The 18,215-nt window shown below is 40.2% G+C and overlaps 1 protein-coding gene across 1 annotated transcript in view; it reads right to left on the bottom strand.

Moving 5' to 3' along the window:
* Nucleotides 1-18,215, bottom strand: part of CCSER1 (coiled-coil serine rich protein 1) — a 1,147,418-nt gene that overhangs the window by 586,915 nt on the left and 542,288 nt on the right. Inside the window, exon 8 of the mRNA XM_006084620.3 lies at nucleotides 12,479-12,562. Within this exon, the coding sequence (XP_006084682.1) occupies nucleotides 12,479-12,562 (84 nt within the window). The remainder of the gene's footprint in view (nucleotides 1-12,478; nucleotides 12,563-18,215) is intronic.

Here is an 18,215-nt window from a genome sequence, read left to right as displayed (position 1 = left end):
GTGCAGCTTTGCGTAGAGCTTCCTGAAGCCTCCCTAGGGCTCTTCCTATTGGAGCTTGGTTCTGGGTTTAGGTCCTGCTGCCTCTGGAGGGGAAGGGCTGGATTCTGGGCTGATGTCCACTGGCTTCAGCTTCTCTACCTTCACAGGCCCTCTCCTCGCATTGCCAACTCTATGGTGCTCCCTGGAGGCCTGTGGTCCCTGTCCCTGCCCCTCAGGCACCTCTACTCTCTGGGCAGGGCCATCAGAATTCTCAACCCCAGGGACTCGGGGCTGCCAGGAAGGGTCCAGGCTCTGTGCACCCTGCTCTTGATCAGGATGGGAAAGTCCAATCAGGGGCAGGCTGGCAGGGGGGAGGGGCTGCAAGGTTGGCCTCTGGCCCCTACCCTTGATCAGCCAGTTTGCTGGCTACAGTGGGTGTCATAGCAACCAGCCCAATCAGGGCCATCTTCTGTGGGTTTGTGTCTCCACTTGCTCTGGCCCCAGCAACCCAGCACTGTGGCCGCTGCAGGGCTGGGGCTGGGGTCCAGACCCCCCTGCGGGTTTGTGTGTCCACTGGCTCTGTTGCTCTGGCAGCACCGCCATCTTTGTGGCTATAGGCGCCACCATGGCCCTGCCATCTTTGTGGCTATAGGCACCACCATCTTTGTCGCAGTGACAGTTTATATCTATATCTATATCTATATATATATTTCTTCTTCACAGTAATTCAGGAACATGATTTGTACTTTTTTCCCCCTTAATTCTAAGTCTTTGGCTATCTTTGTGTCCTATTTACTACTAAAATAATTTTATTTGGTAAATTACTCCAAGCAATGGAATCTCGATTGGTAAAATAAAAGTAATAATAAAAAATAAAGGGAAAACTACTAAATTATATGGCATAACTTATAGAAGAAATGAAAATATCCAAAATATCCAAAAGCATTAGGTATAAATTAATTTCAGCTACATGCCTAATTTAGCAATAATATGGCTGCATGCTCCTTTTAAAACATATTTGTCTTGAAAGTAAAACACCTTCATACTGGCATTGAAATTATACCACAGTTATTTTTCTATATCCATGCAATACTGCAGTATGACCACACTCTGTGATAAAGACAAACAAATGTCTAGGATTGCCAAGGCAAGTGCGGCAGAAGAGTAAAGATTGTACCTTTTTGGCAATTCTTCATCAGGGTACTGGACTGTATAAGGAATGGAGGCTAATCCCTATTATGTATCATGGGATATTGTTACATTCACACTACATCTGTCTCAGTGACTGACAGGAGAGTAATTGCTGCTGAGATAAGCCTTTTCTGGAATATATGCAATTAATTCGCCTGGGAAAAAGAAAGTAGACTGCCACTTTAATAATGTTTAAGTATACCTAATCTATTTCTTTTCTGTTCCTAATGTTTCCTAAATATGAAAAAGAAAGAGGATTTTTAAAGTACTTACAGCTGTCTGTTCTTATGTAAATCATGCATGGGCCTGTAATATTCTATCTCAAAATGACTAGCATGAAATAATACCATAAATTTTAATAGAATGTAGAGCAAGTGGGGAATTCCTTTTAAGATTAATTCAAGATATGGTTTTCATGCTAAAAGAATGTTTCTCTTATCAAGAAGAAATTATTCTGTTATAAAAGCTTCAAGGGCATACAATTTTATTCAATTTGAGTTCTACATGTATTTTTAAACGAAATCAAAATTACTCCTCTCCAGATTCTTGATAAAGTGCTCTTTAGTCATATATATTTCCTAGAGTCTTTTATTTGTAATTCCCCTTTTTATTATGCATAGTAACCTGATTATACATAATGCTATACTTCCTGTTCTTCAATGGCCTCCCACTTTTCAAAATTCAACAATTCTACAAGTATCTTTATGCAGCACCATACTTCACTATCAACATGTTAACAAATGAGCTGAGAGCTTGGCTTACATTTAAATTAAATACATTTCATTTTAAAAGGATGGGGATAAATTGTTTATATGTTTACACTCAAATAAGAATATAATTTTCAATATATGCTTTGAATGAGAAAAAAGGTTTAATAGCAAACACAATTTTTTTAACTTCTTTTATGTGATTTTTCTCCAGTTAGCTAGCCTTTACATTGCAAGAGAAAGTGTTCAGCGCAGTGATGTACCTACTATGTTGTATATCTGGAACAGATCATTTTTAAAACCCTCTTTTATAAAAATAAGTTTCTTCAATAATAATAAAGACATCAAATAGATATTAGTAATGGCCAAGAAAAGAAATATAGCTAGTTAAACCTTTCTTGTATTGAACTTTATAAAAAGTATGTCAAAAGTAATATTTTAATAAACAAAGTTTATTAAGAGTCTACAAAAGATACAATCTTGATAACTACTGAATTGTGCTCTGATTTTTTATTAGTGCATTAATTTTAAAACATACAATTTAGTGTAAAAAAAGTTCAGAAGATATTGAGGATATTAAAATGTACAAACTAAATTTATAAGTGAGAGGGAACAGGGTTTGTTACAACAAAATATGCCTCTTTGGGATACTGATTATGTTAAACTGGCTATTTTAAGAAAAATACTCCAGAAGAACCTCTGACCTTTCCCCCTAACTGTCTAAAAGGAATTGAGATAGAGGACCTGCCCACAGAAAGGAGATACAATCAGTATCCTATGAAGGAGTGTGATAGGGAGGAATATAACAAGGCCCATTTGTTCAAAGTCCTCTCTGTTAAAGATGGCCCAACAATCATCTCCTTGTGAGTTGCCTTTCTGACCACTGAAGTTCCAGACCACACCACCCCCGCCTTCTCCTTAGCTCTAGATGGACCATAAGCCTCAACTATCAGATTTGTCCTCCAGTCTCAATCTTATGGCATCTCCATGTGTACATATGTAATGAATTTGCTAATGTTCTCTTATTAATTTGCCTCATGTCAATCTGATTAGTCCAGTGAAAGAATACACCAGTATCCCCCACAACAATATATGCCTCACAATTGTCACTCCATTTGTCTGAGTCTTACATAAAAACACTCTAAATGTTTATCTCAAATGACTGAACTGAAGTCACTCAAGCTTCATTCTTTCATCTTCACAATAACTATGCTCTCGTTTATTTAGAATTTAGTGTTGAATATATTAATATGTGGTACCACAAGAGTTAGAAAAAAATTGATCATAAAGTTTACTAGATAATTCTGAACTGTATTGTTTAAACTTTAACTGGAAATTCTCTCAATTATCTTTAATTTAAAAACTAGAGGCCCAGTGCATGAAATTTGTGCATTCGGGGGTGTCCCTCTCCAATCTGGGACCCCTCGGGGGATGTCTGCACCCCAGCCTGCATCCTCTCCACTCTGGGATCCCTTGGGGGGATGTCTGTACCCCAGCCTGCACAATCTCCAATCTGGGACCCCTCGGGGGATGTCCGACTGCCGGTTTAGGCCCGATCCCACAGGGCAGTCGAACATCCAGCTCACAATCTGGGACCCCTGGCTCCAAACTTCTCACCTACCTGCCTGCCCGATTGCCCCCTAACCACTCTCCTGCTGGTCCAATCGCCCCCAACTTCCCTCCCCTGCAGGCCTGATCGTCTCAACTGCCCTCCCCTGCCAGCCCGGTCACCGCCAACTGCCCCCCCTGCCGGCCATCTTGTGGTGGCCATCTTGTGATGATGTGGGGGCGGCCATCTTGTGATGACATGGGGGCTGCCATGTTGTGATGATGTGAGGGTGTGAGGGCCACTTAGGCTTTTATTAGTATAGATGTGATGTTTATTAAGGGATGAGTATTAAAAATGTGATAATTAAAATGATTATAAAATATAAAATTCAGTCAAAAGCTGGAGTTACTAAATTAGAATTTAGGCCCACAAAAAATATTTTCATGAAGGAGTCTCATCACTAACATTTTTAGAATTGTTGACATATGATAATAGTAAATACAGATGACTTTTAGTCATTTGTATTATTGTTTTAAATGCCTTAGAGTCAATGTATCCTCTTATTCATTAGCTTATAAACATGCGGTAGTTAAGGTACCAGCTTTTACTACCTTCTAACAAGTATAAGTGCTGTCATGTTGGTAAAAAGATGAGGATTATGAAAGCAAGCATGGGAAGTATTTTTGTTTTGTCTTGTTTTATTTTTTCCTTATTGTTTTAATGAGGATGATATTAAAGTGTACAGTTATTCCTAGATAGAGCTAACAAACTTTTGTGCCCAGGAAACTTGATTTTGGGTGAACCATTTAAACTGCCCTTTTAAATAGAAATATATTGTTTTCATTTTAAAAATATATTTTTATTGACTTCAGAGAGGAAGGGAGAGGGAGAGAAAGAAACATCAATGATGACAGAGAATCATCAATAGGCTTCCTTCTGCACTCCCACACTGGGGATTGCAATTCAGGCATGTGCCCTGACCAGGAATTGAACCAGGGCCTCCTGGTTCATAGGTTGATGCTCAACCACTGAGCCATGCCAGCCAGGTGCAATATATTGTTTTTTAAAAGTATACCGTAAAAAGCTACAGGTGATACTTTTTACTCAGATCAGCTAGAAACTGATTAAAAGTTTCCAAAGGGAAAAGTCTGAAATGGTAGAAATTATAAAAGTTAGAATTACTAATAACCACTTTTCTAATGTGGTTATCCACATAAATTCACTAAATCTATTTGACAGAGTACAAGTAATAGGCATCCAAATTAGTATAACAAAACATTCAGTCCATACTATGGTGTATTGATCCTAATTAGGGTAATTGAATTTCACTATTCACAGTCTTAGGTCTCACTAAAGTTATTTTTATTTGTAAGTTACCTTCAATTTATTTAAAAATATTGTGAATCAATAAATAAAAACCAAATAGACTTTCAATTTCTGACATTATATGGAAAATACTTTTTACCCATAGTATGAAACCACTTATCAGATTAATCATCATTTATAAAATATATTTTCTCCCAAAACACAAGGCAACACTTCACCAGGAACATTTGTGATAAATTTATTGGATTTTTTTAGGCACAAGAAAGTAATATTTACAATGTTCCTCAGTTTCTTCCTAACAATAAAATTACACTGAATTCTTCAATGTGACCTTCACTAAGTCTGAGAAAAAAAACCTAAAACTTTTTTATGAGAAAACTATTTTCTGCATTACATCATGAAATTTAATAGTTAAAAGTTAAATATAAGGTTAAATATATAATCAATTTAAATACTTTTTATTATAATTGATTCTAACTAAGTATTCTTTTTTTAAATTTTGTTTTATTGCTTAAAGTATTACAAAGAGTATTACATATGTCTCCTTTTTTTTTCTTCCCTTGACCTTCCCCTGGCCTCCCCTACCCCCCAGTGTCTGGTGTCCATTGGTTATGCTTATATGCATGCATACAAGTCCTTCGGTTGATCTCTTACCACCCGCCCCCCCAACCCTTCCCGGCCTTCCTGCTGTAGTTTGACAGTCTGTTCGATGTTGCTCTGCCTCTATATCTATTTTTGTTCGTCAGTTTATAATGGTCTTAATCATCCATAAATGAGTGAGATCATGTGGTATTTTTCTTTCATTGACTGGCTTATTTCACTTAGCATAATGCTCTCCAGTTCCATCCATGCTGTTGCAAATGGTAAGAGTTCCTTCTTTTTTACAGCAGCATAGTATTCCATTGTGTAGGTGAGTTTCCTCAAAAAGTTAAAAATGGAACTCCCATTTGACCCCGTGATCCCACTTCTAGGAATATATCCCAAGAAACTAGAAACACCAATCAGAAAGGATATATGTACCCCTATGTTCATAGCAGCACAATTTACCATAGCTAAGATCTGGAAATAGTCTATGTGCCCATCAGCAGATGAATGGATTAGCATTCTTACTTTTAACCGTTACATTTAGACTTTTGGTCTATACCTACACCTATGCAGTAAAAGTAAATCCATAAAACCCCCAAATCTTTGTGCTGTGTGGGAGATTTATTTCCAGTATTAAAGTTGAATATATTCTACACAATAAACACAAACTTATATTTGAATATATTTAAATATTATTTATTTGTTTAAAGTTCCTATTACTCCTGACTTCAAATGTTGGTTTATATTCATGCCTTTAAGATCTTGCCTGATCAACATGATATTTAATAATTTTCAGTAAAGTTTGTGTCATAGCTTTTCATCTCATTTTCTATTCTGAACTAATAATACATAGGTCTTAGCAAACCTTTTGTCTAGATTTTTGGTTTATTTGATTAATTTTTATTCTTATATGTGACTGTGTCAATCACAATCTTACAGAGAATTTTAATATGGAAAAATAGTAAAATCATAATTGCTACCATTAAGTAGTTGTAAAGGGGCATAAGTCCATTAAGACATCTCTGGTACTCTTATTTCCCTGTTACAAACTAAATGCTTGTGTTCCCCCAAATTGACTTGTTTAAGTCCTAAGCACCAAGGTAATAGTATTTGGAGGTGAGAACTTTGGAGGGCATTTGGCTTAGATGAGGTCATGAAGGTGAGAACCTCAGGACAGAATTAGTGTCTTTATGAGAAGAGGAACAGTCACAAGAGCTCTCTCTCCCTCCCTGTGTGCATGCACCAAGGGAAGGATTGTGAGGACATATGGAGGAAACAGCTGTCAAAAATCAAATAGGGGGCTCTCACCAGACACTGAATCTGCCAACATCTTGGACTTTCCGCCTCCAGAACTGCAATAAGTGTCTGTTGTTTAAGCCATCAGTTATGGTATTTTGTCACAGTAGTCCAAGCAGACTAAGGCATTCCCCATACACACACACACACACACACACACACACACCACACCACAGCATGAAAGCCACTAAAATCAATCTACAGTCTTCATTTATTCTACCAAGAGATATATCTGATTTTTTTATTGTAAAAGGAATATATGCTTGTCACTAAAAGTGAAACACTACTAAAATATATAGAACAGAATCTAAATATTCTATTACCTAAAGATACTTATTAATTAAACTAGTTTTCTCTCCATGTATATTTTATGCAATGTTATACTATATGCAGTTTTCCCCATTTCATTTTATAAATGCACAGCTATGTAAATATATATTATTGACATATACTATCACTATATATTATAATGTATCAAACTCGTTGATAAATATTTATTTTTCTATATTTTAGTATTATCTATTATTTGACAATTGAAAAAAACTGAGGCCAGAAGAAAGATAACTAAATCTAGTCACAAAGGCACACTCATATTCTGATTTTTATATCACTATATTTAGTCAGTCTCCTCTTCATGTAGAGGAAGATAAGGCCAAGAAGATAAAAGGAATTAGTGCCTCCTTTGCTCTAGTTCTTATTTAATCTACGCAAAGTTGATCAAACCTGGTGTATGCCTTGGGGATTCATGTAATGTGGCTGCCACTGAAGACTTGATGGAAAAAAAATGAATTGTGGATGGGGAGACTGCATAATACAATTACCATTTTGGATTTGCTCATCAGAGGGTTCATGAACAGAGTCTCAAAAGAAGATGGTATTCTGAATACAATTTCCTGACACTATTATCTCCCAAGCTGACACTAATTTCTTCTGGCTGAAGCAGGAAGGCAAGGCTAAGAGGCACATGTGGGGCAGTTTTGGTTCTGATGGGTGTTGAAAAAACAGGAATCTCAAGACTGTTCTAGGCCTTTGTTATGGGGTGGGACCACAACATTAGTAACAAAGAAACAGAATTTCCGGAGGATGAGGCCCAGAAATCAGGATTTTAAAAAGATTCCCAGGTGATTCTAATGTGCAGCCAAGGTGGAGAACCACTGTCCTAGGGGCTTAACTGGAGTCATTGGACAAGCACCAATAAGTCTGGGTTAAGAATGAAAAATCAAGGTTCTGGAGAGAAAGCAGCTGATGGAATATATCCATCCTTGCAAGAAAGGTGATACTTCCCTAATTTCCCATCCTAAGAAGATCTGCAGAGTATTTTTTGCTGGCAGAACTGCAGAGCAGCCACCTACACCAGTCAGTTGTTTAATATTTGTAACTGAAGAGACCTCATGGTGTCACAAAAGAAGGCCAATGACTAATATCCTTCAAGTTTGTTCATTGTTACCAGCCAACAAAAGCAGGTTATATTGGGCCTTTGGTCATCTCTGGTTTAAATTTTCTATTTTTTTTAACCTGAGTACTGAGAATAAATAGAGAAATAAACAAGCCAAAGAAAGTAATTGTGGATCTTAAGGGGACCAAATATCCTAGGAAGGAAGGACAAACAAGATATTAAGGACAGGCTACTTACAGTGCAATAGAAATGTTGCCCACACAAATGACAAATTAACAACACCACATACTAAGAATATTTAATAGTATATAATTAAAACATTACAATTATTTTCTAGATTTAAAAATAATTTCTGTATTTTAATATTTATTAGACTATAAAAGTATAGTCATAGTTGAGAATCAAATTAGTGGCTTAGAATATTAATGGAAAAATTTCAGCTAAAGATAAAATAGTTCAATACTAAAAGAAAAATATAAGGAGAGAGAGATCAAGAAGATCAAATATGGACATATGGATTTCAAGAGAAAAAATATTCTATAATTTGAAGGAAGCCTTGAAGAAAAAATTTGTAATTTGAAGGAAGACTTGAATGGGCAGAACAGGATTGCTGATACCAGTCATAATTAAGGAAGAAAAATAGTCACACACCTAGGTAAACCATGGAAAAAGGTCATGTGCAGCACCCAAATTTAAAAATTATGGAATGTTATTTACTAAGAAAAAAGAACCAAGACCTAAAAATACTATGCTTTGACATGGTATCTGTCTTAGTCAGCTCAGGCTGCCATAACAAAATATCACAGACTAGGTGTCTTAAAAAACAAGTTAAGACTGTCCTACTGGTTCAGTGGTTGGACATCAACCTATAAACCAGGAGGTCACAGTCCACTTCCTCATCAGGGCACATGCCTGGGTTGTCGGCTTCATCCCCAGGATGGGTTATGCAGGAGGCAGCTGATGGATGATTCTCTCTCTCTCTCTCTCTCTCTCTCTCTCTCTCTCTCTAAAATCAAGAAACAACATTATATATATATTTCTTAAAAATGTTAATTTTCTCATAGTTCTGGAGGGTAGAACTCCAAGATCAGGGTTCCCACATGGTCAGGTCCTACTAAGGTGTCTCCTCCTGGCTTGTAGGCAGCTGTCATTTTTGTTTTCACATGGCCTTTCCTCTGTGCAAGGCCACTAAATTCTATCAATTTAGGACTCCACACTTACCACTTTACTTAATCCTAATTAACTTCTAAAAGCCCTATCCCATATACAGTCACATTGGGGTAGGGCTTCAACATATGAATTTGATGAATTTGGGGGGATACAATTCAATCCATAGCAGCATCCTTTATCTTTATTCAAAGATTTAGATACCATATCATCAATACCCCCATTGAAAGGAAACATTTGGGAAAGGATTCTAAAAACCATAAATGAAAACCATAAATGAATCAGATGAGTCTATATAATGGAATAAGATGAAAAGGAAAGCAAGGAGTAATCTATATATAAAAAGCCTAAGCTACCGAACGAATGACCAAATGACCAGTTGACCTGGTTGCTATGATGCACACTGACCACCAGGGGACAGACACTCAATGCAGGAGCTGCCCCCTGGTGGTTTGTGTACTCCCACACAGGAGCACTACTCAGCTGAACAACGGGCGCCAGACACAAGGCTATGGCTGGCAAGCACCGTGCAGCGGTGCAAGCCCCTCCCAATCAGGATTGACTGGGCACAAGCCTGTGGCAAGTGCAGCGGGGCTGGGAGGAGCGGGAATTGCAGGCAGGAGCAGCAGTCCGACATCCCCTGAGGGGTTCCAGATGGTGAGAAGGCACAGGCCAGGCTGTGGGACCCACCGGTGCACGAATCCATGCACCAGGCCAGGCCTCTAGTGTGTAATAAATCTTAAACTACATATAATTTAAATATAAATAGATAAAACCATGATTAAGGGTTTGCAAATACAAGCCACACATAAGCTATCATAAGAGAAGAAATACCTTTCAAAGGAAAACCAACTAATAAAAGAACTGAAGTCACAACAAGCTCAACAAAATTCATGTAAGTTTGTACGGGAGAGAAAAGAGGAAAATAAAGACATTTTAAAGATCTAATTTGATGTGTGAGTAGTCTTAAACTTGATAATTTCAAATGTTGTTTGGCTTATTCCATTTTTGTGAACACACTTTGTAAGACCAACACAAGATATAATTTATTATCAATATACAAAATACTATTTACATACCCCATTGCACATAGGCACCACTAGCCTATGCCCTTCACATTACCTCATAGCAGGGCAGAGGAGATTTTGTTCTGTTATAAAGCAGTAGGGGATAATCACCCATGTGTAAACTAGTTCTTTCAGGTTTACCAAACAAAAAATTCCTTCCTGAAAAGAACATTTCTTTTTCTCTTCAATGTTGCCACACCACATATACAAACAACCCCAGGACATTCTAATATTCTAATATTTAATACATATTTGTCCCTCCTTTGTTGAGTAAAATGAGAAAGAAGTTATTACTTCCAGATCCAATGGTACATAGCTATAATTAAATTTAGTACCTCTTCCTCCAAGCAAAGTCCTGTGCTGGCTGACTTAGTAAAATGAGGCACAAGTGTATCTTTTTACTTTAAATTTGAATTACCCAAATTGACTACAAGCTGACCCTTAAACAACATGGGTTTGAACTGCTCAAGTTCACTTATACAAGGATTTTAAACATTTCTAAATCAGCAATAACACTATGCTCATGAGATCGATGATCAGCATTGTTTCAATCATGGAACGGTCTAAATAAAGGTCAAGTCTCAGTAACATGCTGTCAGTTGCTGAGTCAATAAAATATGCACTAAATTTGCCTGCCATCTCACCAACATGTTAAACGTTCTCAGAAGCTTAATGGTCTATAAAATCTGTTTTGTCATTTAATTATATTTAATAATTACATTATACATTATTGTTAAGGTAATCAAATCTCTAGTCAAATATGAAACCATCATAAGTTGAAAACACATACTTTGAAAAGTAATGCCCAGTACTTGTTACCTACCAAATGTGTTTTCATGTCATAAAAGTATGATTACCTTTTTATGATACCACATTTAAAAAACACCCTGAAAACATGAACTATATACATTTCATATTTCTGTATGATATTTTTTTTTAATATTTTACCATTTTTTTACAGAGAGGAAGGGAGAGGGAGAGTTAGAAACATCGATGAGAGAGAAACACCGATCAGCTGCCTCCTGCACACTTCCCACTAGGAATGTGCCCACAACCAAGGTACATGCCCTTGACTGGAATCGAACCTGGGACCTTTCAGTCCGCAGGCTGACGCTCTTTCCACTGAGCCAAACCAGTTAGGGCTGTATGATATTTTCATCTGGGGTTTATATAAAATAATATCTATATTAATAAGTATCATTGGTAATTTTATGAAAATAAAAAGTAAAATCTAGTTTTGTTTGCAGGATGAATGAGTAATTTGCTTTATATTACACTAGGGGCCCAGTGCATGAATTCATGCACTTTGAAAGGAACTGTGGGCCACAAGGATGTGGTGGGCACAGGAGCAGGTCTCGGCCCATCCTCTGCACCCCCGCCGCCCCTTCCCACCGTGGTGCCTGGTCCCTGTCTGCCAGCAGCCCCGCTCCCACTGCCACCGCTGCCACCACTCCCACGTGCTTACAGCTCTGGCCCCGCTCGCACCCACTGATGGTGCGGAGTGATTGGGACTAGCACCAGACGCTGGTAGCAGGTGCGAGCAGAAGCTCCGGCACCGGCAGCAGGTGTGAGCGGGGCTGGCACTGGCAGCAGGTGTGAGCACCAGGCAGGACCACAGTGCTAAGGAGCAAAGGATTTTCAGTAACCATCAGAGGCTTGCCCTGATGACAGTGACCAGCTCCCCGCCTTGTTCTGGTGCCCGCCCTGCTCCACCATCCTGCCACGGCCAACGCCCGCCATGTTCTGTGCTCTGCCACCTGATGCTGACACCCGCTATTTTCCACGTGTGCCCCCTGGTGGTCAGCGCATGTCATAGTGACTGGTTGTTCGGCCGTTCCACCATTCGATCTATTTGCATATTAGGGTTTTATATATATAGGTGTTTTTAACTCTAGATATAGTAGAGTTAAATTATGCACTTTACAAAGTAAAATGTGGCTGTATCCTTCACAATTTTTCATAGATTTAAATGAAATGTCTAACTTTGGTTCAGTGATCTGTTTCTGAAATTATATCAAATTTAATACATAATATAAAACGTGCAATTTTTCAGATTGTCAAATCCTTATTACCACAGGATTACAAAATTGATAAACAGATTGAATCCCTAACCATTTATAAATAAGTAATATTAGTATTAATAAATAAATTGTTGTAGGGTTTATAGCAAATAATCTTGCAAAGCAAACACACTTGTGGGGCAAATATCACTTACCAGCTCTTCCTGAAGTTGGGAAATGAGTTCATCCTTCTCTTTCAGCTGCAGCTTCAGCATTGAGCAGTCATCTTTCATTATATCCTATAAAAACATCAAAGAGACAGCATAATAGGCTTAGCCCTTTCACTTTGCTCTTGATAAGGAAAGTCAGCTTCACACAGAGGGAGATAATTGCATCTGACTAATGAAAGTGAAATTTCCTCTACACTATGATAATTCATAATATTCTAAGTTGCAAAATAAGCTAATTCATCCAAAAATATTATGCTACAAATGATACACACGCCTGTGTTTTTTCCTTATATCAGTCCTTTTCTTTGGATGTCCATTTGTCCATTTTGTTCCCAATGACAGAAACCTAGGGGTCATCCTAAATTCTTTCACCCATTCCTGCGCATACATATCAGTGGAATAAAAATACCTACATTCTAAAAGAGAGACTTTACCATTTGTTCCCTTGCTGTAGTTAAATATTAGTTCTCAAACCAATGGTCATTTATAGTCTTTATCTTTAATGATTCCACTATAACATTTGTCCCTTTCACTAGCAATCTGTGGACATTTAATCTTCACTCTCTACATGTACACTCAGCCACATCTATGGCTTATCTTACCTGTCTTCCAAGCTCCAACCCATGAATAAAACTACTTACTGAGCATATATTCAGCCTTGTCCTATAGACATTTACACTTAATGTGTTGTAAGAATCCAGGGCAGGAGGAATAGGGAAACTGACGGGAAAGTTAAAACAAGGCCAAACACTGTGGGCAATTTGCAGCCAGCTTGTAACTAACAAGCCATTATCTTCCCCAGCCAAGGACACAGAGCAAATGTTTTAAAAAACCTCCCTAATGAGAGAATGCAGAAAGGAAGGGGGGAAAAGGAAAGGAAAAAGGGGCCATTTTACTTCCTAAGCAGAGAATCCAGCAGTCTCAATGCTTGGCAAGATAAAGTTGCTAGGTGCTTCTCATTATTTCTGGGAAGGCCACACAAAGTTAAAAAAAGGGGGGGGGGACCTTGAGACTTAATCTATACCAAACTATTCAACAAAAGAATGTTGAGACCTATACTCAGGAGGGTGTATGATGCCACAGACCCCAACCAAACTTGCTCTTCAGATTAGCTGAGAGCCCGTCTGTGCTTCATAAGCCAGATGCGTAGGTTTGCTTGCTTTGCTTTTGCTTTTTTTCAATAAAGATGCATGCCTTAATTGTTTTTAATAAATTGGCTTTTCACAATGCAGTCAGGGTCTCTCATATTAAACTCATTTGTATGAGAAGACAAGGATCGAGTTTGGGGACAGCCCTCTGCCACTGGCTCAGGGGGCTGTCCAGTGACACCTCTCTGGTGTTAGTGAGAGTTGCCTATAATAAATCTTTATTTCAACAACCTTTCCCCTACACCAAAGCTTTACTTCTACCTATTTCTCCCAGTATGTTTTCTAAAATGACCAGGAAGTCATCCTATGCTCTCAGTTCTTGTGCACTAGAAACCAAATCTGGTACCAAACTCTTTTTTAATTTTTTTATTTTTTATTGAGTTGATTGGGATGCCATTGGTTAATAAAATTATATAGGTTTCAGGTGTGTAATTCTATAATGTCATTTATACATTATATTATGTGTTCACCACCCCAAGTCAAGTCTCCTTCCATTACCATTTATCCCCCCTTTACATTCTTCTACCTCCCACCACCCTCTTTCAGTGTGGTAATCACTATATTGTTGTCTGTGTCAATGAGGTGTTTTTTTTTCTTTGTTAAATCCCCTCACCTTTTCACCCAATCCCCCAACCTTCTCCCCTCTGATTGGTACCAAACTCTTTAATATCTATTTCCTTGATGTTTCTTGGACAGGAGTTAACTTTCTCTAGGTACTCATTGCTTCTTACATGACTTACTGCATTAAGTCTCTAAACTGGTTCTCTATAACTTCCCCTATCTACCAGAAATATTTTCCTAAATGGGAATTAATTATATCACTTATTAATTTAACAGCAAATCACTTCCTCTTTCAGATGAAAAATAAAGTCAAAACTCTTTAGCATAGCATAGTGCCTTTCCTTGTCTGCTATTGCTTGTATCTGGGGTTTCAAACTTTTTAAGCTCCAACTTTCTTACCACCTTGGCTCACCCACAGAACAGAAACATAAAAATGTTCTTTCCTGTCTCCTTGCTTTACACATGCATGTCTCTAGATTACATTGTCACCGTCCCACTGCAACCCTTTATCCTCCTCATGCTGGGAGAGGCATTTCTGAAAGGGTTAACCCTTTTCGGTCCAACGTGGAGGCTGACTTGACAGACCAGGTGCTAGGATCAGGTCCAACATCGAGGCTGAGGTCGACACTGCAAACCGGTTCAACATTCAATCCCATCAATTAATTTGGACCAGACTGTTCGAATTCCAAAAATAAAATTGGACCGCGAAGGGTTAAAGGAAATAAAACGGGGCAGAGAAAAACTTATTGTGCTTAGCAGAAAGCTTGTAGCCTTGAGCACAGCATAGCTCAGATAACCAGAAGACACCTGGCATGGGAGGAACCAAGGATGGACCAGACCCTTACATCAGCAGAGCAGCTTACAGCCAGCAAAAATTAATAAAAACCTATCTCTCCCTGCTCTCTTCACTGATGCCTTTCTCGGTCTCAGCCCACCTGCACCCAGGTGTCGGGAATAAAATCTTTTTTGATACATTATGGCCTCACATAATAGGTGCTCAACCCCAGCCCACTCCGAACCTTTCATTTTCAAGCATTACTCCTTATTCCACTAGGAGCTTTCCCTTGCTGGATGACTTATGTATCCCTAGAGAGTAAGGACAAGATCCATACCATCTAAATCATACATCATCCCATCTAATAAAAGGGTAATATGCAAATTAACCATCACTCCATCACTAAGATGGCAGCACCCATAACCACAAGATGGCGGCACCCAGTCCTCTCAGACCCGCCTGAGTCCTCCAGTCCCGGGGGGCGGCCGCTGAGAACAGGCAGCGGGAGCAGCCTGGCAGAATGCTTGCTTCGTCACCGCGGCAAGTACAATAAAAGTTGGCTCCAAAACAGCCTGTTTCTTGGCGATCCCAGGCAGGAAGGGGCCCTGAGAGCTCTTCTGCTGGCTGCTCAGGAAACAGCGCTGATGCCACCAAGGGAGCCACTGGGGAGGAGGCCGTAACCACCACTGCGGAGCCAGAGTGGAGGATGCTGGGGAGCGGAAGCGGAGGAGGTAGGGCTGCCTCTGCTCCTGCAGGGTGGCAGGTGCACTGCAGTTCAGGAGCCTCTGGGAGTGGTGGTGCCAGGCCATCCAATGCTGCATCCAGTCCCTGAGGCATGCCCGCCAGTACTGCAACACCAACTGCCCGTAGCCATCTGCCAGAAGGTGAGGTGGATGTGCAGCCCACCAAGGGCTGCCAGCGCAAGACCAATGAAGATTGCAGAGTGTGCAAGCAGTTCATGGCCCTTTGCTGCTACCATGCCAAACACTGCCAAGAAAACACATGCTCCATTCCCTACTACCTCAACATCAAGCAGATGCTCCACCAGCAGAAGACACAGCACCACCGGCAGCACGCATAGCTCATGCACCAGCAGATGCCACCATCAACACCCACACCTCCCCTCCTTCAGCAGCACCCTGGCCCCTCACACTGCATCCCAGCACACCCTGGACACCACAGCCCCGACTCTGCCCCAGACCTCGTCTGTGAGCATGTCACTAGCCAGCTTTTCCAGCGTGGCCAGAACTCAGCCCCCCACCACAGTTTGCACTGGGAAGCCCACTAACCAGGTGCCAGCCCCACCGCCCCCTGCCCAGGCCCACCTGCAGCAGTGGAGGCGCCCAGCAGATTGCAAGTGAGGCACATCAGCAGCATCTGTACTGGGTGAGCACCAGCAACAGTATGCCCCTGAGGCACAATGACTCCTGAGAGCCAGATGGCCCCCATGGGCCTGAATGTGACCCAACCAAGTCAGTGGGCCTGTTATTCTGCCCCCTGAGCCCTGGCAGTGGCAGCTGGCACCGATCCCCCAGCAATAGCCAATGTGAAGCATGCCCAGACCCCTGATGTCTATGCAGACCCAGGGTGCAGTCACCTCAGAACATCTCTCCAGGTGCCCTGCAGGACCTGCTGTGGACCCTGAAGTCTCCCAGCTCCGCCAGCAGCAGCACATGCTCAACATCCTCAAATCAAACCCTCAGCTGATGGCAGCTCTCATCAAATAGCACACAGCCAAGCAAGTGGCCAGCCAGCCCGGCCTTCAGCTCTAGCCCAGCCTGCTGAATCTGAACGCCATGCAAGCCAGCGGGCCACCACCTGCTGTCCCTCTGCAGCAGCAAGCAATGGGAGACCTGAACCCCCAGGGCCAGGCCTTGAACATCATGAACCCGGGGCGCAACCCCAGCATGGCGAGTATGAACCACAGTACAGAGAGATGCCACGGAGCAACAGCGGCAGCAGCAGCAGCAACAACATTGTGAGAGGCATGTCCGACTGTCGGTTGTGATGGGGCATCGCCTTCCCCTGATCGCTGGGTCGCCTCTGGCCCCTAAGGGCTCCCGGACTGTGAGAGGGGACAGGCTGGGCTGAGGGACCCCCCCTCCAGTGCATGAATGTTCATGCACTGGGCCTCTAAGTTTCATATAATACTAATACTTCAAGTGTTAAGTTTTATATAATACTAATACTTCAAGTGTTATTTGCTTGCACACAGCCTCAATGGACTGGTTCTCTCCTACCCCCACCACCTAGTGGCTAGACTGCAGGCATAACTCCTTTGTTTTATTGAGTACCACTTTACTGAGCTGCACACACAGATGTGTTTTTACTAATTGAAGGCAACACTCTCCACCAGCAAAAATATTACGGGTTTATATATTTCAATATTCACTTTATTGCAGTGGCCTGGAACCAAACCTGCAATATCTCTGAGGTATGCCTTTATTTCATTAGCATATTATTAGCACCAAACATTATAACTGACACACATAATACACTCAAACCCACCTTTCCTTCTCATAAAGTTACCAAACAAACAGTATAAACATTAGGAGAATTCTCACTTTCTCTGAATCTGTTAACCTTATCTGAGCTGACAAGGAAGAAAACAGCTAATGGATCAAAGAAAATAGAATACTTGTTTATTCTGGTTCTCATGTTAATTTCTTCTTCACACAAAGCAATCTAGAACATGTTTCAAATTTACTAATATCTCCTTCCATGTGCTCACAACCAGCTTGACTGGGAGACGCTAATTATCTCTGTTCCTTTTCTTTCATAATACTTCTATTCCTTCCCTAAAATGGAGCTTTATGGATACAGTTTATATTAATCATTTTTAATATTTGTATAGATTCTAAATAGTACATGTTACACTGGTAATGGCAAAAGGCTTAGCTTGCTCCACAATGCAAAAAAGATATCAGCAGGCTTACGAGGCAGGTAAGAAAACCTTGATGTTTCTGAGACTAAGAGGATCAAATCCTCAGTTCTTCAGTTAAGCAGCCCTGTGGCTCTGAACTTCTTTGAGCCCCATGGACATTTCTGTGGAGTTAGTGATAACACCAGACTATAAATTATCTGACATAAACTAGTTTATATTCCCCAAATTTTAAATGATTAACTCCCTTCATAAAATAAAATGCCACAGGTTAGGTTCTCCTGGAAACAAGTACTTAGGTGGAATTAAGGGTGCAAAAAGTTTATTAGAGAGTAAATCCACACGAAAAGAAAAGGA

The sequence above is a fragment of the Myotis lucifugus genome, unplaced genomic scaffold (assembly GCF_000147115.1).
Source record: "Myotis lucifugus unplaced genomic scaffold, Myoluc2.0 scaffold_12, whole genome shotgun sequence".
Classification (NCBI taxonomy): Eukaryota; Metazoa; Chordata; class Mammalia; order Chiroptera; family Vespertilionidae; genus Myotis; species Myotis lucifugus.
Note: the sequence above shows the minus strand (reverse complement) of the source record. Positions and strands in the feature narration are given on the sequence as shown.